Source organism: Myotis daubentonii, chromosome 4, assembly GCF_963259705.1.
Source record: "Myotis daubentonii chromosome 4, mMyoDau2.1, whole genome shotgun sequence".
In the NCBI taxonomy this organism is placed as follows: Eukaryota; Metazoa; Chordata; class Mammalia; order Chiroptera; family Vespertilionidae; genus Myotis; species Myotis daubentonii.
In genome coordinates, this window is record NC_081843.1 from 22,240,770 (window position 1) to 22,263,193 (window position 22,424).

General features: G+C 56.6%; 1 protein-coding gene across 5 annotated transcripts in view; it reads left to right on the forward strand.

Annotated features, from left to right (window-relative positions):
• CLEC16A (C-type lectin domain containing 16A) overlaps positions 1-8,170 on the forward strand; it is a 221,380-nt gene extending 213,210 nt beyond the window's left edge. For all 5 annotated transcript variants that reach the window (XM_059693162.1, XM_059693163.1, XM_059693164.1 and 2 more), the window contains one exon: positions 4,964-8,170. In XM_059693162.1, coding sequence (XP_059549145.1) covers positions 4,964-5,319 — 356 coding nt within the window. In that variant the 3' untranslated portion in view covers positions 5,320-8,170. The remainder of the gene's footprint in view (positions 1-4,963) is intronic.
• The last annotated feature ends 14,254 nt before the right edge of the window (positions 8,171-22,424 follow it).

Sequence of the window (22,424 nt, forward strand, 5' to 3'; positions counted from 1 at the left end):
TCCTGCACACGCCCCACTGGGGATCGAGCCGGCAACCCAGGCATGTGCCCTGACCAGGAATTGAACCATGACCTCCTGGTTCCTAGGTCTATGCTCAACCACTGAGCCACACCGGCTGGGCCAGCCTGCTCTTTCTGATGTCCATTCTTAAGGTCCACAGAATTATGAGTTGTGGCCACTGTGACGCTACCCTTACAGGAAGAAGGACGATTTGGTTCCTGTCTGGAGCTTGACAGGGGCAGGGTACTGCTCTGCGGAGCCTCCCTCCCCGTCCTCACCTCCCCCTAGGGTGATTATTTGAACAAATGACCTTCACCCCAGGACATAGTCCCATTTGGACCAACTTAGAGCCAGACAGCCCAAGACTGACCTGCATGTCACTGAACTCAGTTACCACAGTCGGGCAGGACTTTTAAGGACAGAAACCTGAGTCAAAGGTATTGTCTTTTCTCCACGGCATTTTTAAAAAATTGCGATAAAATATAAATAACTTAAAATGTACTATTTTAACCATTTTTAAGCTTCTATGTTAGTGGCATTAGGTACCTTCGCCTTGTGTTCTGTGGCCTTGATTTTAAGCTTTGCTGTAATCCCGAGTTTGTCTCAGATGACGGTTCCTTCCTTCCCAGTGAGATGCTCCTAACATTTTTGTTTCAGCCGGTTAGAACCAACCCTCTGGCCTCCCGGCACCAGGTCTCAGATCTTCCTGCCATGGTTCAGTCTTGGTTTTCAAAGGTTCGTCACTAGAGCGTCGCCTGGAGAGTGTCACCCATGGCTGGGGAGGATGTCTCAGAGCGCCTTGCCCCGAGGCCTTCCCAGAACTCGCAGAGCTGCGCTCTCGGCTCTCGGGTGCTGACACCGAAGGCCGTCGGCCTCATCGTTGGGTCAGAAATCTGCTTGTTGCACCAGCTGGTTTGGCTCCAATCCTCCAACCACACGGCCTTCCCTCCTCAGAGCCTCCCTCGGATGCAGGGTCCACCTCTTAACCTGCTGGTTTGCATCGAAACTACGGGCCCCTGGTCTCTCACCAAGACCAGATGATGCTGATGGCCCACTCTCTCCATTCCAACAGGACCCAACCTTTGCTGTCCTTACCCCGATTGAGCCCCAACACCATCTCATCCTGGAGGGACGGAGTGGGAGATGTCTTACTTGCATGGGGGGCTGCGCCCCACGCCCCTGCTGTCACAGCATTCCCTGGGCACTGCCCGGCCCCTTGCACACTCATCGATGCTCAGTGTTCGTCTCTGCTCTGTGCCCCTCTCCATGTCACCTTTCTGTCCTGTTGTTAAAGGCTTTCAATGATCTGTTGCTGTGTTTCCCTCTAGTCAGGAGTGGCAGGAAAGGACGCCGGCGAGTGTTCAGCCTGTCGGAGGCCGACAGTCACGGCGGCCACTGGGTTTAGTGCTTCGAACGGCAGCTGTCACGGCAACTCTGGCACAGTCCATGCAGGCAGGTCTCCTCCGTTAGCCTCCGCGGCCCGCGACGCCCCTCGCCCGCCGCATTTGCAGTCAGTGGGCTCTGCTCCGCAAGCGGGCCAGGCTGGGCTCCCAGGACACCAAGTCTTGGCCTGAGAGCACCCTCAGAGTGGGCATTTCCTCACCTTCCCTGGACTGGAGCTCCCTCCCTTTGTGGCCTCATCTCACCTGAGGATCAAATCCCCTGGCTCTTTCCCCTTCCATGCCAGACCCCACAGCCTGGAAACACTGCCCTTCTGGGCAACACCGCGCAGGCCCGCGCCTTCGCAGGACAGCCCAGTGTAGGCCACGGGGTTGGGTGGTAGATTTTGCAATAAGCAAGCATGAAGTCAGCTTTTTCTTTTCTTTTCTTTTTATCCTGGTCTTGCTCAAAGCTAAGTGATAGATTCCATCACATTCCAGCCAAAGGCCGAAAGTTACAGACACACCAATGGCTCTCACTCCATCGTCCCCCTCTTATAATTACGCTCTGGATAGCGGCGAGGGTGCCAGCACTGCCTTCTCCCTCGGTGCTGCCTCAGGGTTTCCCACATGCGCCCTCCCACTTGGCAGCTGCGCTTGCCAGTCAGGAGCCTCCTGCCTTCTTTTGTGTTTAAAAGCTGTTTCCTCTGAGCTTTGCCCTCTGGCTTGCTGTGCTGCTCTTTTCTCCCCCACCTCACTCAGGCCTACCTATTCCAGACGAGCACATCAAACCCAGGTTTTTACTGGAAACTGTAACTCACTCAGCAAGGGTCAGCCAAGCCCCTGCCCCAAAGCCAAAGACAGCTTCTGAGGGTGCCGGCCAGGGACGTGATGGTCAGCTTGGGGCAGAGCCACGGGGAGGCCGAGCATCACTCAAGGAAGCCTGGACACCCGGGATTTCCCACTCCAGCCTCCCGTCGTCTCCCCTGCCCCTGGCCAGGATGCCAGAGTGTCCTCCAAATCCCTCACTTCCTGGGCCAGGCCCCAACTTGTGGCCTTAGACCTCATAAACCCCAACTGCAGTAACCTTTGCAGCTCAGCACTTGACCAGAAAACGTGTCCTCGCTGGGCTGTTTTCCCCGGTGAAACCTGCAAAGCCCCCTCCCCAGTGGGTAAGTGTGAAGGTCACATTTAAGCAGTTCTTAGTTTAACAATAATAATAAGGAAAGAATAAATAAAATAAGACAGTGCTGTGGGTGACGGGTAAGAGGAGGCATGTTTTACATGGAAAATATATTTAAACAGCCATGACAATGAAGGGTCATTGTCCTCATCTTACTGATGAGGAACTGTAGCTCCAAAGAACTGAAATCTCTTGTTAGGGTCACAATATAGATTGAATGGTGGCCCCTAAAATACACACCCATGTTCTAATCCCTGGAACCTGTAAATATTACCATATAGGGCAAAAAGTGTGGTTAAGTTAAGGATCCTGAGAGGAGGAGTTTATTCTGGGTTATTCAGGTGAGCCCTGAATAATTTAATAATGGAATGAAGACATGTTTCAGATCTTAAAAAAAAACAAAAAAAAAAGTCTATTTTTATGGGAAAAACCCCATCTCTTTTTAAGTGTTGGTTCTTTTCCTAAAGAAGTGACAGTGTTGTGCATAGGGTGTTCTTTGTCGGTTTGTTTGTTTTCCAACATATCTGATGGCAACTTTCCCACATCCTTGATTTTTCTCATCACCAAAAACCCCGTCAGGGATCAGGGAGAGAGGTTTGCCAGCTTTTTTTGAATATCTGCCTGCAAATGTGGACGGGCAAAGAGGGAACTCTTTACATAGACTTTTTGAGAAAAATGTGAAGGAAATGCTTTGCAGCTCTGTCTCCAGATGGCACAAAAGTGCCATTTGGAGAATTAGTCATTTCTCAACTGTCCTGTCAGCAGCTCGACTTGCATGTGTACCCACATGCACAAGGCTCACGGACACGCACGCACTCGTGTGAAGTGAGGTGCGGCCGCGGGGCAGGTGAGCCCCTCTCAGCCACACATCCTGGTGAACGACAGGCAGGCCGTGCTGGGTCAGCCCATCACCACAGCCGTTCTTAACTGAATGAAGCCAAGTCACAGAATTCGGAGAAACCAGAATGCGTGTGGGGTGTTCACCATTCTGTCTCAGGTCACCCTGCTTGAGTCACTTTTTCCACTAATGCCCACGGTGCCACCCTCCAGGAGTGAGGTGAGGACAGGCCCAAAGTCCCACACAGTGGTTTTCTCTGACCTTATTTCACTTAAAAAAAGGGGGGGGGCGGGGGGGGGACAGCTGTAAAGAAATTAACTGGGACCTTGTAGTGCTCATCTCGCCTGAGAGGCTCCTGGGAAGAAACCCTGCCATGCACTTTGGGGGCTCAATCTGTTGCTTGCACTTTCTCTCCACAATGGGGATCCTCATCCTCTCTCTCCTGTATCCATGCTGTGTGCACTTTGGTTTTATTTTTGCTCTTGGTTTTTCCATTCTGTTGCTCACTGTTGGCAAATTCTATTTTGTTTTGGCTTAACTTATAAGGAAAAAAAAAACACACAACTAGAATCGCATTGGACAAAAGAATGTCTACCACCATTCCCAAGACCCAGACTCATGGCCCACACAGTGTCACCAGCACCTCCAGCCGATGGCTCCTCAACCCCATGGTCCATACAGATAGCGATTTGCTCTCCAAGTGAGATGCCCACAGCCTTCTTATCAATGCTTTCAAATTACGGGCAGGTGACATCCTAGAAGATGTTTTCCACAATGCCCTCCAGTCCCAACCGTCGTGTCTGTCCAGGCAGGTCCGTCATTGGAAAGCAAATGAGGCCACCTGTCTGTAACCTAATCAAGGGTTTTGAAAAGCACCCAAAAAAGAAATTGCCGCTCTGAGAATAACTGTATGGGGCGGAGCCTCCCCTTCCTTCTAACTTGGTTTCTCCCTGTGGGGACCAGAATGGCCGGGACGATCACAGTCCCTTTGTGAGTGCTAACTCAGCACTTCAAGAAGGAACAGGAGACAGCAGGCCCAGCTTTGCAAGTTAAAAGGTTCTGTAGAATTCCCTCCTCTGTCTTTTTTATTATTACTATTTCTATATATATATATTGCAGTGAGTTCCCTTTTTGGTAAATGTCACAAATTAGACTCTGGAAATAGCACGAAGTGATAAGCACCCCCAAGCCCATTTCCTCCTTCCAACGCGTGTTTATCATCAGGCAGGTGGGTCAGGCCTGGTGTACCCGTACAGCCCCCTGGGCCCTTCCCTGGGCACCCAGGAACTGGGCTTTCATAATCCACCCCAGGATTTTTGCACAAGCCCCTCACTTTTCCTTTGCATCGCAAGTGTGGGTAGCCCTGGGCCTGACAGATTCCCCCAGGCCTAGGTCAGACTGGTTTCACCAGCTCTGTGCCCCCAGAAGCACTGGAGCAAGCTGTTCCCTCCACACCTCCATCTCCCACCCAGATCCCCCTGGGCCTTTGTTCAGGACGGGGCAGAGGGTGCCCGCAGAGCAGAAGTCTCAGAGCTAAGTGTCCCTGTGTTTCCCCCCACCCAGATGACGCCGTGACTATGGAACAGCCTCAGCCTAACCTTTCCGACCAGTTGGTGATCGTCAACGAAATGGAAGCAGATGCCAGGCCCTGCAAGAGCCTGGCAAAGAGCGTGGACATGGAGACGGTCAGCCTGTCCCCCAGTCTCACCCCGACCCAGCAGCCCACCATTTCCCTGCTCTGCGAGGACACGGCCGATGCACTGAGCGTGGAGTCGCTGACCCTCGTCCCACCTGTGGACCCGCACAGCCTCCATACCCTCGCAGGCATCCCCCCGCCACCCCCACTAGCCGCCGAGAGCACGGTGACCCCAGGCAAGGAGATTGCACATCCAGAGCCAGTGGGCCCCACTGAGCACTAGTCCAAGCCACGCAGCCTCCCTCTGTGGGTGTGGCTCCGCTGGTCGGGACCCGGCCACGGACTCCAAAGACACATTGCTGTGACCATCTTCACCACCCCCATGTGCTCCTTCACTCCGTTTGAATTCCTCTTTCACTTTCCACTTCTTCGAGAGCAGCTGGGACCCATGGAGACACCCTAGCAAACCCAGAGGACTGAGGTGGCGCCTCAGGAAATGGTTGGGTTCCTGGTCTGCGCGCCCCCAAGCCTGGGTGGCAGGACCCACCACCACCACTCCATCAGCCGGCCCTGCCCAGCTCACAGCTCCTCCGTGCATCCCAGTGTGCACGGAAGAAGCGGATGAGGTCACCATAGGCAGAAATTTGCAGGAAAGCGAACTTCGATAAACATCTCCTTTGGGTATTTATTTCCACTTTTGGCAGAAGGTGGAAAGCATTTATTTTAGAAGCACCTATTTTGTTGAAAAGTCCAAAAAAATCCTCAATGCTAAGGTGTAATGTCATGTAAAAAGTGTAAGATTACTGTTAAGTTTTCATTTTCGTTTTCCCCTGAACTTCCCAGTGTTTTGGTTTAGAGTTCTCAGTCTGGCGTTCTCCGTTTTCTTAAGTGATTCTTATTTGTTTATTACTCACTAATTCTGCAGGCCTGTGGGATGATAAGTACCTTCCTGGAAAGTTTAGAATATTTTTTAAACAAAATAAGGGAGATACGTGTATTCTCAGGTACACAGGGAGCAAAGAGGGTAGGGGTTTCCCTGCCAGCAGCCCAGGGGCCTCACGTTACCTGAAGTCTTTTCATGAAACTGCAGTCAGCTCCTGGTTCAGCACCTGTTCCTGGTCTCTGGGCCAAAAGCAAGCAGGACAGTTACCCAGCATCCTCCTCAGTTGTCCCATCTCTGTTTGCCTAAGAAAGAACCATTGGGGACCGCGAAGCCCCCAGTGGCTGTGATGAGAACAAAGGCGTGGCAGCGGCATCTACATCGCCTGCTCGACCCTGTGCACTCTTCCTCTCCTGCCACCGCCAAGACACAGCTTGTGTGTTAAATGAACCCCCTCCCTGTGGGCCCGGCGTGCATGGGCCAGTTCTCCCCGGATCCAGTAAAGCAGCCAAGGTTCCTTCCTGCTTGGCACAGCCAAGCGACCCTCCCCCTCTGCCGTGCTGAGACCTTCCGCAGCTTGCCTGCCAGTGTCCACCCGGGTGGCCTCCAGGGGCTCCGCCTGCTCACCACCCACCTCTCCGCCTCCCTCAATCCAGCCGCCACAGCAGGGCCTGGAGGAGAGTTCCTGCGGGGGACGGGAGTGGTGCCAGTCAGAAGCCCTCCGGGCAGCTGTGCCCACCAATCTTCAACAAAGAAAAGACTCATTTAGGCTGAGTTCAGGGCCCCAGCAAGAGGAACAAGCCACGGCCACCTGCAGAGCCAGGTGGGACGGGAGAGGTGGGGAGGAGTGCCGGTGGTACCCCTTCTCCAGCAGCCAGCACGCACGTAAAACAGCCAGGCCAGGGCCATGCACTTCTGGTTTTCCAGTGACTCGGGCAGCAGAACTGAAGCCAAGTGACTTCCCAGGTGGAGCCAGGCCCTCCCCGGGACCACTGCCTGCCGTCCGGAATCCAGTGGTACCCGGTGGCTTCGTGGCCTCCGGCACTGACGGAGAAGGTCTCGGCACGGGGACAGCATGCCCAGGGGCCTGTGGCAGCACTGCCCAGGCTTAGGGAGCCGGACGTAGCCTCCATGGACTGTTGAGTGAAAGGTGCAGATCCCCCCCAGCCAGCCGGTAGCTCACCTTTAGGTGTGTGGGTGGGGACTGCTTTCACCCGACACCTTGATGCTGAGGAGGACATATGTCCTTGTGCTGGGAGGTCTGGGGTCTGGAGGAGGCAGGCAGGGTCTTGGCTCTAATGAAGGTCTCATCTCACCAGGTCTTGGCTGTCTTAGCAGCAGTGGAGAACCCCACAAACTTCACAGCGGGGCACTCCCAGGCTGGCCAGTCCACACAGAGCCCTGGGTCTCAGGTGGGGCAGAGACAGTTAAGCAAGGAATTCTTGGAGAGCCCAGAGCAGGAGGGACCCTCTGACCCATGGGCCCTTAAACTCAGATCTCTGATGTCAGCCCGCCAGCCCCTGCCCCCACATTCCTGCAGGAGGGGCTGGGGTTGGTCTCACCCTCCCCAAGTCACACTGAGCTCTTGCGTTGGCCACATGAGCCCCCAAACCTCAGCTTTGAAAGTTGCCACGGAGAAGCAGTGTCCTTTCTGGCTTGAGGGAGTGAGGGCGCCTCTCCCCAAAGGCCAGGTGGGGCGAGTTCAAGGAGCTCCCCAGGGAGGAAAAGAGGACCATCCCAAAGCCACAGTGAGGAGGTGGGGCAGATGCCCCATCCCAGGGAGGGGGGGCAGGCGGGTCCTCCCGCCCCAGCAGGCCTAGACCTCCCCCTCCGCCAGGCCTGCCCTGCGCTGTGTTCTGCAGGAGGCAGCTTCCACCCAAGCACCGAAGAAACGCATCCTTCACAGACACAGGAGATCTCCGAGGCCTCGAGGTGCACTGTTCGAAAGGCACGGGGGAACTGATTCTCATCTTTTCTAGATGCAATAAGTGAGAAATATCTCGTGTAGTCATGTTGACACTGGGCATAAACTGTAAGGGTTCCTAGTGTTCCTCCGAACTGAAAATATGTAAATAAGTTTGTCCCGAGGAGCAGCAGGGTTAGGAAACCTCACGCTTCTGGGCTGAGGGACCGTTCCAGGGAAGTACCTGCTCACCAGGGTGACTCATGCTTCGTGAGCACTGCACACCAGGGTGGAAATGAAAACTGGAACTTCCTTGTAAATTGTTACTTGGCAATAAACGGGAAAGAGCTACCAGAATGTGGCGGCTGCTTCATGTGCTGTGGCAGGGCAGCCACGCAGGCAAAGGGCAGGGTCTCTGCTGTCTGACCCTCAGCCTGTCAGAGCTGTCAGTGTTCCCGTTCCTAAAGGGAGGCAGGGCTGTTCCTGCCCAGAGCTGGGGAAACGCAGGTGCATCAGGTTCCATCCATAAAGTACCTCCTCCCCGCCTCCCCCTACCCCAGCCCTCCTCCCCCCCCGCCAGGTGCAGTGAGCCTGGTCCATGCTCTGCGTCCCTCACCTGCGGGCCATCGCGCTTCAGGTGGTGCATCCGTGGAAAGGCCGTTAACAGCCCTGCCTCCCCGGGCAGGTGCAGGGAACCTCTGCGTGTGGCTTCCACGTGCTGCTGGGCAGGGGAAGCAGCAGGGCCAGGCATCAGGAAGTTCGTGCTGGGGCGGGCTCCTTCCAGCGCCAGGACATGCACCAGCGTGAGCTCTGGAACTTTCTGGAAATGGGTTCTCACGGCAATTCCTGACGCTCCAGCTTAAACCTTGCCGGACCTTCTGGGCCTTGAGGTACACCCTGAATTGTGTCCAAAGTGAATGGGGCACCACCCACCTACCCCCTCATAGCACAGGTTGAGCGATGCCTCCGGAAGGTAGAGGCTGCTGCGCAGGGCAGGGTGCCCTGGGTGTTCGGTCTTCCACTTGCCCCCAGCAGGGTTCCCTTCCCCTCCCAGCCCAGGGCCTCAAAGGTGCTGGAGTCCCCGGGTTGAGGTTGGATTCTGCTCTGCACCGGGACCTGCTCGGGACCCAGTGCTGTGCCGGTCTGGCCGCAGCCTTACACGTCCCGGCAGCAGCCATGCCTGGCGGGGACATGGCACTCACGCATCCCGGTGGCTTTAGTGTAGAAAACAGATCTTCCTGGAAGGGTACTGTGGAGGAGTTGGAAGGCAGGCCCAGGGCAGCGGGGCCAGGGGCAGCAGCTGGGAGGAGACAGCCCCAGGGGTGAGGGGCTGCTGGGCCGCGTGTGACTGGGCTGTTTGCAGGAAGAAGGAGGTGAGGTGGAGTTGGTGTCAGAACCATGCGCTCCCAGACCTGGGCAGTGAGACCCTGAGCTGGTGCCTGGAGCACTGGCTTTGCCTCCAGCTCTTAGGAAATGCTGGCTTTTCTTCAGGGGCGTCCAGAGCGTGAGTGTCCTCCCTCCGGCTGGAAGCAGCCCAGGGATTCCCCAGGGACCCATCCAGTGACTGGCAAGAGTTTGGGGTTCTGTCCTGGAGGAGGTGCCAGCATCCTCCGATGGCACCCGGAGGTGGGAGGCAGGTGAGGGTGGGCAGCGTCCCGCCTGCAAGTGACCCCGAGTCCTGCACGGGTCAGATGGCTTTCCCACTGGTGATCTGCTGGGAACCCCCTTCCCTCTCCTCCCTGCACTTCAGGGCTGTGGGAAAAAACCTCCCTGTCTAAAGTGCTTTTCCCCAAAGGAAGGCAGGTCTGAATCACTGGCCGGGAACACGCGGGCTTTCCTGCAAATGTGCTCAAGTGTCTGGACGGGGACAGTGTGGGGCCTCCCTGCCTGCCACAGGCTCTGCTGCCTGCGCGGCCCTCGCACCCCCAGGCCCTCCACCCTCTTCCTCCTGGGCCACACGCCCCAGCTCAGCCTGATTTCCCTCCGGACAGTTGGATGTGCCACCTGCACACACAGGCCCTCAACCCCTGGACGGTCAGTTCCTCGACTCCTGACTGCCTTACACATTCAGGGTGCAGGTGACCCTGGAAGAGCAGTGGGTCTGGGTGCCCTGATCCCCAGAGAGTTGAAAACCCGAGTATAACTCCCCAAAAATGTGACCGACCGCTGATTAACACATCGTCTGTATGTGTATGTATTATATACTGCAGGCTTACAGTAAATAAACTAGAGGGGAAATGTTATTAAGAGAAAATACAGGATAGGGCAAAAGTAGGTCTACAGTTCTATGGAAAACAATACAATAATTAATAATACAAGGGTAAGCTCTGTGTTTCACTTACTCGTGACTGTAAGCCTACCTTCGCCCCACCCTGTACATTTACAGTGTTTATTTCCTAAAATCCTTGTGTCATTGGACATGCGCAGTTTGAACCCGTGTTGTTCCAGGATCGATTGCATCTAAAAGGGAGACTTTCCCTCTGGAAACTGAAAGCCGGTGGCGCTTGCGGTGCCGCCATCACAAAGCGGCACAGGCGCGGGCTCGGACACAGGAAGTTATACACCGGAGGTCTGAAACCTAGGGGTCTGGTGGGTTGTTTCCTGGTTCCCTCTGGGCTCCCAGCGAGACTGTTCCCTGCCTCTCCTGGCTTTCCTTGGCTTGTGGCTGCACCACTCCGATCTCTGCCTCTGTCTTCCGCGGCCGCCTTCCCTCTGTGCCAAACTTCCTGTCCCTTACAAGGACGCCGGCCACTGCATTAGGACGCCTCTGAGATCCTTCACTTCACCACATCGGCAAAGACCCTGCTCCCAGGTACTGAGGGCCGGATGTGGACCTGTCTTTGTAAAGGAGAGGTCGCCAGTGATTCAACCCTCCCTACTTGCTAGAAGTTAAAGATACCATGAAAGTAAATACAATAAAAGCAAATCCCATCACCTGCATGGGCTCTGGGCCAAGGCCTGCTCTCACCCTGTTCAAAGAGAGACCAGCCTGTGTTAGCAGCACCCACCCAGGCTTTCTCTCTGCTGGGGTTAGGGGGCTGGACAGAGAGCAGTAGCAGCTCACTCTGGGACTCAGTATTCCAGTCTGTGTCCTCGCACCCCATCGGGTCACCCCAGGACCGCCAGTGGGAGGAGCCTGCTACAGAGGAGGCAGCTCTGCTGTCAGCTTTTTATTATTTTTATCAATTGGGGTAAAATTCACATAACAAAGTTAACTATTTTAAAGTGTCTTTAGGTTCATTCATCATGTTGTATCTATCTAGTTTCAGGGTATCTTTGTCTCCCCAAGAGGCAATCCCGGGCCCATTAAGCCGCCTTTCCCCACTCACCCCCACCTTTCTTTCTGTCTTGGATCTGCCTATACGTTGCCTATAGGTGGACTCATGCAGTATGTGGCTTTGTGACTGACACACTTCACTTCGCATAAAGTTTTCAAGGTTTGTCCCTGTGGTGGCATGTGTCAGCATCTCATTCCTGTGTAAGGCCAGACCACATTTCGTCTACTCGTTCACGCGGGCAGGCTCCTCGCCAACCCCAGCTTCCCCGGGAGGGCACCCGCCCACACCTCCCCTGCCCAGCAAATTCGCAGGAACTGCTTGGAGCTCGCCCTATCTCCATGTCTTCTCTTGAACCTGCTTATCTCCTGCACTTTGTTGACACTGAGCTCTCCTGCCAGTCCCCCTGGGCAGGACAGTCACTGTCAAAATACCTTGTGAGCTGCACCCTCTGCCTGCCTGCCTGTGGGGACACCTGCCTCAGAGAAGAAGTGACTGCAGAGCCCACCACCCTCTGGCAGGTCCTCCTGAGGCCCCAAGCAGGGGAGCAGGCTCACTTCCCTCATCATTTGCACATTATTCAACACTGAACACCCACCGTGAAGCAGGCACTCAGCAGTCAGACCAAGCTCTGTGCCCCCTGGAGCCAAGCTCCCAGCAGGGGAGGCAGACAACAAACAAATCCAGAAATTCTCTCGTGACTAGAAAGTGCTGTGTGCCCAGAAAATATACATAGAGCCCAGAAAGGAGAGAAGAAAGGGGCTGCCGTTCTAAGAAGGGAGAGATGGAAAGCCGTGCTTAGAAAGGGCATTCGAGCAAAGATTGACGGAGGCGAGGGAGGGAGCTCCATGGATAGCTGGGGAACGGTGTCCCATGCAAAGGGAACAGGGCACGTTGGAGGGACTGAGGGCTGGTGTGGCTGGACAGCAGCTGGGAAAGGCGAGCGGAGATGAGATGAGAGATGATGGCATAGGCCGGGGGGCCTGGGAGGCCTCCTCTCTGTGAGGATGTGGGAGCCCTGGGAGGACTTTGAGGAGAGGAGGCCATGTCACGACCTACAGTTTATCAGGACCACCCAGACTGCTGCTCGGAGAATATTCTGGGTGAGGGTGAGAGTGCGGGCCAGAGGCTGGTTAGGAGACGGTTGCCAAAAGTCCAGCTCCCAATCTAACCAGCCCTGCAGCTTTGCCCCGAGGGCTCCAACACACTCGTGCGTGTGTGTAAGTATGCACACATGTACGCTGTGTGTGTGCATTCATACACATATCCCCACAATGCACATATGTGCACACGGGCACACACAGAGCCCTTAGGGCCAGACAGACACAGGCTCAGCTCCTGACTCCACAACCTACTTTCTGTGTGACCAAGAGCAAGCGCCTTCCCATCTCTGAGCCTCAGCTTCCCCTCTTGGTAAATGGAAGTTCACACACCTTCTTCCCAAAGTGCCGGTGGGCAAGCGTTCACACTCTGCCCCCAGGAGCAGTGTCTGGCTCCCGCAATGGCCTTTGCACCCTGAGGTGAACGGACCCGTTACCTGGCTTCTCACTCCCGGGAGTGGCCACTGGAGCCTCTGTGCAGGATGGTCCCAGGCCAGGCAGGGGCTGCGGAGACCATGGCCATCCTTCGGGAGCACCTGGCCTCCACGAGGCAGCCCCCTAAATAGCCCTCCATGTGCGATGGGGCCACTCGTACATCCTCCCTGGGTGCCCCTGAGTTGTGAGAAGGTATTCATGGGAAATGCACGTGGGAAACGCATTCTGAGTCTACGCTTCCCTGCCCTGCCTATGGCACACACAGCTGTCTTCTGTGTCTGTCCGCGTCATCCTCCTCATCTTTATCATCTTCATCCTCATCATCTTTATCATCTTCATCCTCCTCATCTTTATCACCCTCATCACCAGCCTTCACGCACCACCTCTGCATCAGGCCCTGTGCTAACATCACAGTCATCATCCCTCTCACTTCATCCTCGCAATAACCTTGTGAGGTGGGTGCTCTGACTTCCCCTTTTTCCAGATGAGGAAACCGAGGCACAGATGGGTTATGAGACTTGCTCCAGGTCACAGGTCTGGGAAATGAGGCTGAGACTGATTCCCACCCAGCAGGCCCGGGCCCCGGCTGAGAGGCGAAGCCCTCCTGGGATAACTGTGCCTCATCTGCGTCCACACTGACACTCCCAGAGCAGCGTGCGTTGTGCGTCTCGCTGCCTCTCCGCCTCTCCCAGAGTGCTTTCCGCTCCCCAGAGGGAGCAGAGGAAGAGGCAGAGACCCGCTCCAGTCCTGGGGCAGGATTCAAACCCAGGTCTGTTTCTCATACTACGTCCAAGAAGGGCAGGTTACAGGGGCGGACTGTGTTGTCATGGATGGGGACAGCGTTGTCCTGTGCAGAGCTTGGCCCCTCCACCCAAACCTCCCTTACGATCCCCCATGGCTCTCCATGGCCCCACTGGCCCGCCCTAAGTGAGATGCCCTGGTGGGAATGGGGGTCTCAGATAACCTCAGATCACAGGAAGGAAAGTGATTCGGTTTTTTCATTCCCTGTCGATCCTTCAGGTGAAGGCAAACAGGAAGTTTCTATGAGTGCTTGTTGGTCTTTAATGCCATTTAAGCATTTACTGATCTTTCCTTTTTGCAAAAGAAAAAAACACCACCTCCCCAGCTTCCCCCCCCCCGCCCTCCCCCCCCCCCCTTCGTCAACAAGCAACCTCTGGAGCCAGAACTGAAGGCTTGATTTTATCTTTTTGGCACTTGTTTGTTACCTGCTATTTGTGGCAAACCAGGCTCGTGTTTGGTGAAACACGTGTGGCAAACATTGTGACATGTCCTTTGCAATTAAAATGAGCTTTTCCAAGTATTAGTCACAATGAAATGTCACCTCACACCTATTAGAATGGTTATGATCAGAAAGACAACAAACAGCGAGTGTTGGTGAGGATGTGGAGAGAATGGAACCCTTGTGCACTGTTGATGGGAAGGTAAATGGTGCGGCCACTACAGAAAACAGTATGGAGGTTCCTCCTAAAATTAAAACCAGAGCTGCCAGGTGATCCAGCAATTCCATTTCTGGACATTCATCCCAAGAAACCCAAGACGCTCATTCAAAAAGACACCCCTGTGTTCACTGCAGCATTGTTCACAATAATGTCCGGAATCAACCCCAAAGCCCTTCAACAGGTGATGGGGAAAGACCTGGTGTGTACACACAATGGGCTGTTGTTCCGCTGTAAAAAGAAGACCTTCCTGCCGCTTGCAACAACGGGAATAAACCTGGAGGGCATTGTGCTGAGTAAGATAAGCCAGACAGGGAAAGACAAATACTGTATGATCTCACTTATATATAGAACCTAAAAAAAAAAATCATAAAAGAAGAGATGAGATGTGGAGCCCTGACTCAGCCCAGGAATAGACGGTGGGTGTGGGGCTCTGGAAGCACAGGGTGGACGGAGCGGGCGCCGCTGAGACCAGCAGAGCCTGGAGTCCTGCTTCCTGTGAGCAGCGTGAGCCACGTGCAGGCTAAGGGAAGCCTGAGACTGTGCCCACCCCAGGGCCCCCAGCCTGCAAAGGGCCCGCAGAAAAGCCAGCGGGGTCACATGGCCCAGACCCAAGAATTCCAGAATCCAGCCAGAGGCCTGGGGACTCTGTCCCCTCGTTGGGGGTGGCCCAGGTTATGCTGCAGTAACGGGGGGCTGAGCACAGCCGGGTCAGCTCTCACTCCCCAGCATTGGGTGCGGGGGCTCTGCCTGCCACAGTCACTCGTTCCCGGCGGAGGGAGGCACCACGCATCTCAGTACAAGACGACAGAGGAGAAGAGCGGGGAGCCCACCAGCCCTGGAGGGTCTGGGCTCACAGGTCAACCATCCCCTCTGCTCACACGGCCTGGAGCACACCCACCCGTGAGAGGGTGTGGGCCCAGGAGGAGAGGAGAACCGGACATCTGGGGGCCACACCCAGGAGGACCCAGACCTGAGCAGCCACTGCCCAGAGTAAACACCACCGCTGGGCAGAAGCCGCCCAAGACACTCAGGCGCCCAGGAGCCACCAGAGTGGTGAAGGCCGCTCTCCCAACAGGATGTTACCCCTGGGAAACGGGATGGAGTGGGAGGAATTGGAATGCAAGAGTCCCAAATCAAAAGAGTTGATGTGTGAGAGACTACATTCAACCCTGAGTGACAAGGGAAGGTACTCCTGCCTGCCGTCAGCAGGATGAGGATGAAGTTGCCACTTGTGTGCACATCTGGCTGGTTATCACAGTCTTATCACCAGCACAGCCCTTGCCGCCGCCCGCCCGCTCCGGGCACTGTGTATGCATCAGCTCCTTTCATCTGCCCGTCCTGTGGGGAGGCCCCACTGCTCACCCATTTCACAGAGGAGGAAGCTGAGGCCCAGAGAGGTTGGCAAGCACATGTCCATGCCCAATGGAGTGGGTCCCTCCCTCCAGCCATGCCTTATCAACCCCATTGTACAGATGGGCAAACTGAGGACCCGGAAGGGAGAGCAACCTGCCTGAGGTCACAGGGCTGCTCAGGGCAGAGCGGGGACCAGGACCCAGTCCCTCTAACCTCCACCCCAGGCTCTCACTCTCTAACCATAACTGGTCTCCAGCTAGTGAGCCCCTTGGAGCATTGGCCAAAGCAAACTCACAGGGCCCTCTGGAACTTTCCATCTGGAGACACGTGGGCCGCCGTTGTGACCTGGCACATGGAGTGAGTCCACAACAGAGTTCTTGGCCCGACCTCGGGGCGGCCTGATAAGGCCTTGCCCACTTCTTTGAAGGAAACCTCCAGTCAGCCTATTCCTAGAAGGAAGAGCCACACCCAGTGTTTACCTCCCAGGCACCTGTGCCAGAGGCCAGGCGGGTCCTGCCTCAGGTCTGCTTCCACAGGAGGGAGGGAGGGAGTGGTCAGGCAGCCTCAGGCAGGCACCCCGGGGGCACCCCATCCCCTCCACCCCCACGCCAGGCAGGGCTCCTTCTGCTCCTGTCTGCGCCTCAGTGACTCGTCTGATTGGGGGACACACTGATTCCTGCTAGGACTGTGCAAATTAAGTCACGTGCAGGGCTGGCCGGGCTGTTTCAAGGAGCCCAGTTGTTATCCTAAGGGCCGTGGGAGCCTTGGTGGGGAATAGAATATAATAAATAGAACTAATTTTAAAATATATGTTGATAACTCCCCCCCCCCCCGAAAAAATAAAAGTAAATTCCAGGGGTGGGCAATGAAGAGGGAACCCCAGGCTGATGGGACATGACCTCAGGTGGGGCCGGGAACTTGGCCTTGGTTCCTGAACATGAGAAGGATCAGAGAGCCAGCATGAAGGCCGGACCCGGAAGGGCCATCCCCCCCCATGAAAGGGGCCGCACTCTGCCTCCCAACCCAGGGACGCATCCTGGGACCAGGGAGGGTGAAGGAGTCTCTTGAGAGAACCTGAAAGTCCGGGAAGAACTGAAGAACTGGGAGCCGGGCTGGGCAGGGGCAGGGGTCTGTGAGGACACCCCCCCCCCCCCCCGCCCCCCGCCCCTGCCCCCGGGTTGCTGCTGCCACTAGCTGAGGCTTCAGTGTGAACACTGGTCTCCAGCCGGTGAGCCCCTTGGAGCATCGGCCAAAGCAAACGCACGGGCCCCGTGGACCCTTCCCGGTGAGACGTCCGTCCGGCACACGCGCCAAATCTCCCCACCAACAATGAGCTCATACCGGCCTTGGGACCCACCCAAGAAATCCTTTGGGGAGGACCCACACCTGAGGGGCCTCTACCAGGAATTCTGCTGCTCTGCCTCCTGCCATGGATGTCGGCCTGAAGTCACCCCTACCGGACCCCCTCCCGCCTTCCACTCCCAAATCCTGGTAGCCCTGTCCGTCTCAAATTTCTCGTGGGAGTGTGGGCTTATTTTGAGGAATTCGTGGAGGGCTGAGTTTTTCACTGAGGTCCACAAGGTGAGGAACAGAGACCCCCACGTGCCGGGACAGGACAGTGGGGACCCTGGAGGTCTCTGGAAATTCTTCGAGAACTGGGGGGAAGGCGCTGGCCTGCACCAGGGGTTGGAATGCGGGTTTGGGGACCTTGTGTAGCCGCCAGGGACAGGTGGCTTCATGAGGCAAATCTTCAGGAGCTGAGAGTGAAGACACCTGTGCTGAGTGAGGGACACAGGTGGACAACAAGGTCCCTGTCCTCACAGTCTGGGGAGGAGGCTGACATCGTCACAGTGACCTCAGCACATGGCGTGGGAGCTGCACTGGGGTGCCCTCGGGCTGTCACGGAGCACAGAGGAGGGGTTCCCAACCCAGCAAGGGAGGCACAGCTGGAGAAGGGACAGTGACATTTTACCTAGAAATAGGCCTGATTCAAATCCTGACTCCACACAGTGGTGCTGAGTGTTCCTGTGCCTCAGTTTCCCCCTCCGTCCAATGGGTGTAATAGCCCTCCTCCTGGGGGCTGGGAGCATCTCAGAAGGAACCACACTTGGCAGGGCAGCCGCTGGAAGACAGGCCACAGAAGGATGGCTGGGCTTATTACTAATGAATGAAGGGCCGGACCAGTTCATGAGTCACCCAGATGAGCCACCGTGATCGATCTAAGGCAATGAATGGACAAATGAGAGAAATGAATCAATGAATGAAACACTCAGTACCTGCCTCCCAGAGCCACAGAGCGGGAGCCTGGCCCCTGGGGAGGGGAGGAGAGGCCAGCCCTGAGTCAGAACAAGGTCAGGGGTGAGAAAATGGCGCCCCACCGCGCATGGTGCACACCCGTGGCACCCACTTAATCACTCTCCAATGAGAACGGGCCAAGGAGCCTAGCAGGATCCCTTGAGTCATGTTTCCTGCTTCCAGGCCTGCAACTCACAGTGCCCCCCCCCGCCCCCTCCCAGGCCCGGCAGACAATGAATCAGGGCTTTTGGGGGGAAGTAAGACTGAAAGACTCAGCAAGGGGTGTCCGGGCAAGTCCGGGACTGTGGCGGGACCAGGAGGGGCTCCTGGCACCTGGAGACCCTGGGTTGAGGTTGAGGTGCACTCCTGCCCTGGGCTGAACTTTGGGGTGTTCAGGTATCACCTCACAATCAGCTCCACCCCCCACAATAAGTAATAGTACTGACAGTGAGCATTTATGGGGCCAGGCACTGTGCCAAGGCTGTTTCCTCATTTGGTCCCCAGCCCATCTGAGGGAACCCTATGATCACCCTCATTCCACCTGCACTTGACCCACAGAGGTGGGTCTCCTGTGTTGTACCCTCTAGTCCTCTCAGTCGCCCCATTCTGGAGAAAACTGAGGCTCGGGGCTGGGCAGCCTGGAGAGGAGGGTGGGCCTGGGAGATCCCCGGGAACAGAGGAGCCTGTGGTGAGGACTCTGGGGGGCAGGGCTGCTGGCGATTCCCAGGAGGGCAGTTGATGCTGGGATGTGAGCAGCTGGAGGCCTGGGCTGGGCCTCCTGGCTCTCCTGCTAGGCCCCTTCTGGAGTGGGGGCTGTTGGCCCTCACCAGGCAGCCTGCAAGTCTGCAGAGCCTCCCTGAGGCGTTGATTTGCATATGAAAAGGGGACACAGGGAGAGGCATGCCAGCCCAGAGGGGTGGGGGATGGTGCTGCTTCAGGGTGGCAAGAGTACTGTTTGCCCAATGCTGCAACTCTGGGGCCAGGGCACCCGCTACTCAGCCTGTGGGCTCACCAGCCCAGATGGTCCTGGGAGTTGGAGACAGTCAGGCTTGATGCTTTCTCTGCGGCAGGAGGCGGGCGGGGGGTAGGGGGCAAGGAGGCAGCGCGCCCCACTCCCCCTAATTTCTCCCTCTGCCTCAAACTCTGGTCATGTGATAACCCTCCACTTCCAGACCATGCATTCAAGGCTGGTTCGAACAACACAACTACCACCCCTTACCCCCCCCCCCCATGGGTCATCTCCTGTCTGTCTAAGGGGCACTGGGCTTAACTCAGGGCTGCACACACAGGGTCTGCAGGAAGTCTCGCCATCAGGTGAGCAGAGGCGGCTCCCTCCCGTCTTCCCAGAGGCCAGAACACACAGAGAGGTTTAGGAACTTGTCCAGAGTCACACAGCTCTCAGTGGAGCCGGGAGCAGAACGCAGAACCTTGTTCTTTTGGCTGCTCACACCTCGGCTGCCTCGAGAAATGTTTGCTGAAATTACAGACTTGGTTAAGTTCATTATAGTCTGTCCCTGCCATGGACCCTCCCCTGGCCATTGGAACGGTGATTTGGAATATTACTTGCTCTGGGGAAATGCCTGTGGTATATCATTAAAGGGAAAAGCAAGTTGCAGGCGTTTGAAAACTAAACCCCATTTTGTGTTCATTTAGAAATTGTTTGCGTAGAAAATTGACCGGCAGGCTGTGGTGTGTTATAGGCCTGTCAGCAGTGACACTGAAGGGGGGAGGGAGAGCGGGACCCACGGGGAGGATGAGCCTAGCCCATCAGGCACGGTGCCCCCAGGCTGCCCTGCCTTGGATGAGGCAGAGGCTCCCACGCCCTGGGAAAGGGGGTGTCCCCACTGAAGGGAGTCAGAGTAAGGGGAGGCTCAGGGCCTGTGGGGAGGGGTGGGGTGGTACAGCGGGTGGTTGGGCTGATTCTGCCTGGAATGCCTCCCCTTCCACCCTCATTGTCAAACCCGTCAGCCCTGGAGACCAGTTCAGGCACCCCCCCCCCCTCACCCGCTACAGGAAGCCTTCCCGGATGTTCCCACCAGGCACAGGCCTCCTGGGCCCTTCACTGGATTCCCTGTGTGGGACTTAGTGCCTCTAACCCCTCCCCCTGGACTCTGACTTCCCTGAGGGTCACAACCACAGCCACATGGGGCTCATTTCTGTAACCCCAACACCTCCCACAGGGGGTGCTGCCGAGTGGAGCTTAAGACCCCCGGGTGGGCTCCTGGCCGCCTTCCATTGCACTTCTCTCACCAGGCCCCTTCGTGCCTTATCCCATTTAGTCCGCACCCCAACCCGTGGGCACCACTGTTTATCCCCACTTTACAGACGCAGACCTGGGCCGCAAAGAAGCCAAGGAGCTTGCCCCAGGCCACACGGCTAGCAAGCGGCAGAGCCAGGATCCAGACCAGGGCCCGGCTGTGTCTGCAGGGTGTCCCGAGGGTGCTCACCTGGCTCCGCCATGCTTCACACACTGAGAAAATGCGGTTTCTCTTTCAGCGGGCATGAAGAGGTCTGAAGCACTTTGGCCTAAAGGCAGGTGTGAGCTCTGGAATGGCAGGAACTAGCACTTTCATGGCGCCTTCACTCGCTGTTCCTCCTTCTTACAGTGAGGTCGGCACGTGTATCCCCATTGTAGAGATGGGGAGACTGAGGCCCAGGAGGTCCAAGCCTCCAAGGCCACCTGGCTCTGATTCAGCTAAGCCTCTGCTTGTCCCCAAACTCCTGGTTTCTGAGCCCAGCTCAGCACATGGAGTCGTCGATCTCTGCCTAGACCTGCTGCAGGGGTGGGGGTGGGGGTGGAGGGTGGGGGGCATCTGAGAAATCAGCTTCCTGCTCAAAGCCCAGTTGGCCTTACGGGAAAGGAGTGGGCAAACGAGGAAGGCCAGAGAGGAGCCAGGTAGCAGACAGGCGCACTTCCTGCGGGTGGAAAGTCTCTCCATCACTTCTGGGAACGGGAGGGCTCAGTGAGAGCATGGCGTACTTTGACCCCAGTGGAGCGCCCAGCTGTCACTGCCGACTGCCCCTGCTTCCTTCCGGGGGGACACAGTAGGCCTGGCTTGGAGTCCTCATGTCTGACATCCAGGAGTGCCTATCCGGCCACCTGTCTGGCCACACAACGGGGCGCCCAGCTGGGGCTTCAGCCAGCTGTCCAGGGACAGGCTGGGTGGGCAGCCCAGGCAGGGCCATCAAGCTGAGCCCTGAGCTGGCCTGGCCAGGCACAGCCGTGTGGATGAGGCAATGTGAGTCCTGTTTCCTGTTACTGTCTATGCAAATGGGGGGAAATCAGGGCCTCTCCTAGGGCAGGCTTCCTGGAATGATGGCATTGATTGTCCGGAGAAACCTGGCCCCAGTGGGGCCCCCACGGCGGGGGGCGGGGGGGGGGAGGGTGTAGACGGCTGAGCTCCCTTTCCCTCCTGGTGCAGCTCTTGATGTGGGAGCCTGTCTGCTGGGCTGCTGCCCTGCTGGGTGGATTAGTCACCTGTCCAGCCCACCTGGACGGGCCTCCCGTGCGAGCCGAGAGGCAGCTTCCACAACTCATCACTGTCTCCCCAGCTCATGGGGTGGGGAGCAGGAAGCAGAGATGGCCTCGCTGGCTCTCCGTCCCTGTCCCAGAGATCACCGCGCCCAATCCCTCTGTCTACAAATGAGGAAACTGAGGACACCAGGCTGTGCCAGGGACTTGCCCAGGTCACGCCTCTCTCCCACTCACGCCAACACGCCTTGGCATCAGTGGCAAACTTCTGCTTGCTACCAGAAGCCTACTGGGTCCCCAAATCCCCCTTCTGGTCCCTGCTGCCTCACCAGCCTTGAGTACCAGGCCAAACCTGACTGGCCGGGATTCTCACACACCCGACTGGCCTCCCCCCACCCCCCGCCCCAGGCATGCTGTCCGAAGGGTCATTCTCAAGCTCCCGTCTGACCATGTACATCACTCTACTGCCCTGCTGTCAAGCCCTTGCTCAAAACTGGGGCACACAGAGGACCCACAATCAGGCCCCTCCCACTCCATGTTGCCTCGTCTCTTGGCCCCCCTGCTTCACACACACCCGGACCCAGGTGAGGCCAGAACTCCTCCCTGTTCCCTCTTACATCTCTGTGGCTTTGCTCAAGCTGTTGTCTCTTCCTGGGAGAGACAACACCTTTGTTCCTATAACTCCTATTCATCCTTTAGGACATCAGTGTCACCTCCAGGAAGCCTTCCCAGATGCCCCCAGTAGACCAGGTACCTCCTCGGGGCTCCCCTGCCCCCTGCGTGTCCCTCCATAACTGCATGTGCTACACTTAGCTGTCATTGTTCCCCCTCAAAAAGCTGGCACAGAGAAGGCAGGGCAGACGGGGAAATACAGGTGGGTGAAAGGTACACTTAGGACATTCAGCCTGTGGGGTGATGATGCATTTGACGTGGGTTGAGGTGGAGAGGGGTGTCAAGGAGTGCCCACTGTGCCCGCCCCATGATCGGGAATGCTGGGGGTCATCTTTGAGCCCTTCACCCTCTGAAACCCCTTCCCACATTTAGGAATCTCACCCCCTGCCCTCCGTGGGCCTTGAAGCAAGGTAGAGCGGTCTCCCACTAGAGGAGCCCAAATAGCCACCCCCATTTTCTATCCTCCCTTGCTGCTAGGGTGCCCCCAGCCATGTGACCTGAGCTCAGCCAATCAGAGGCACCCACTCTGGATGGAGTTTGAAT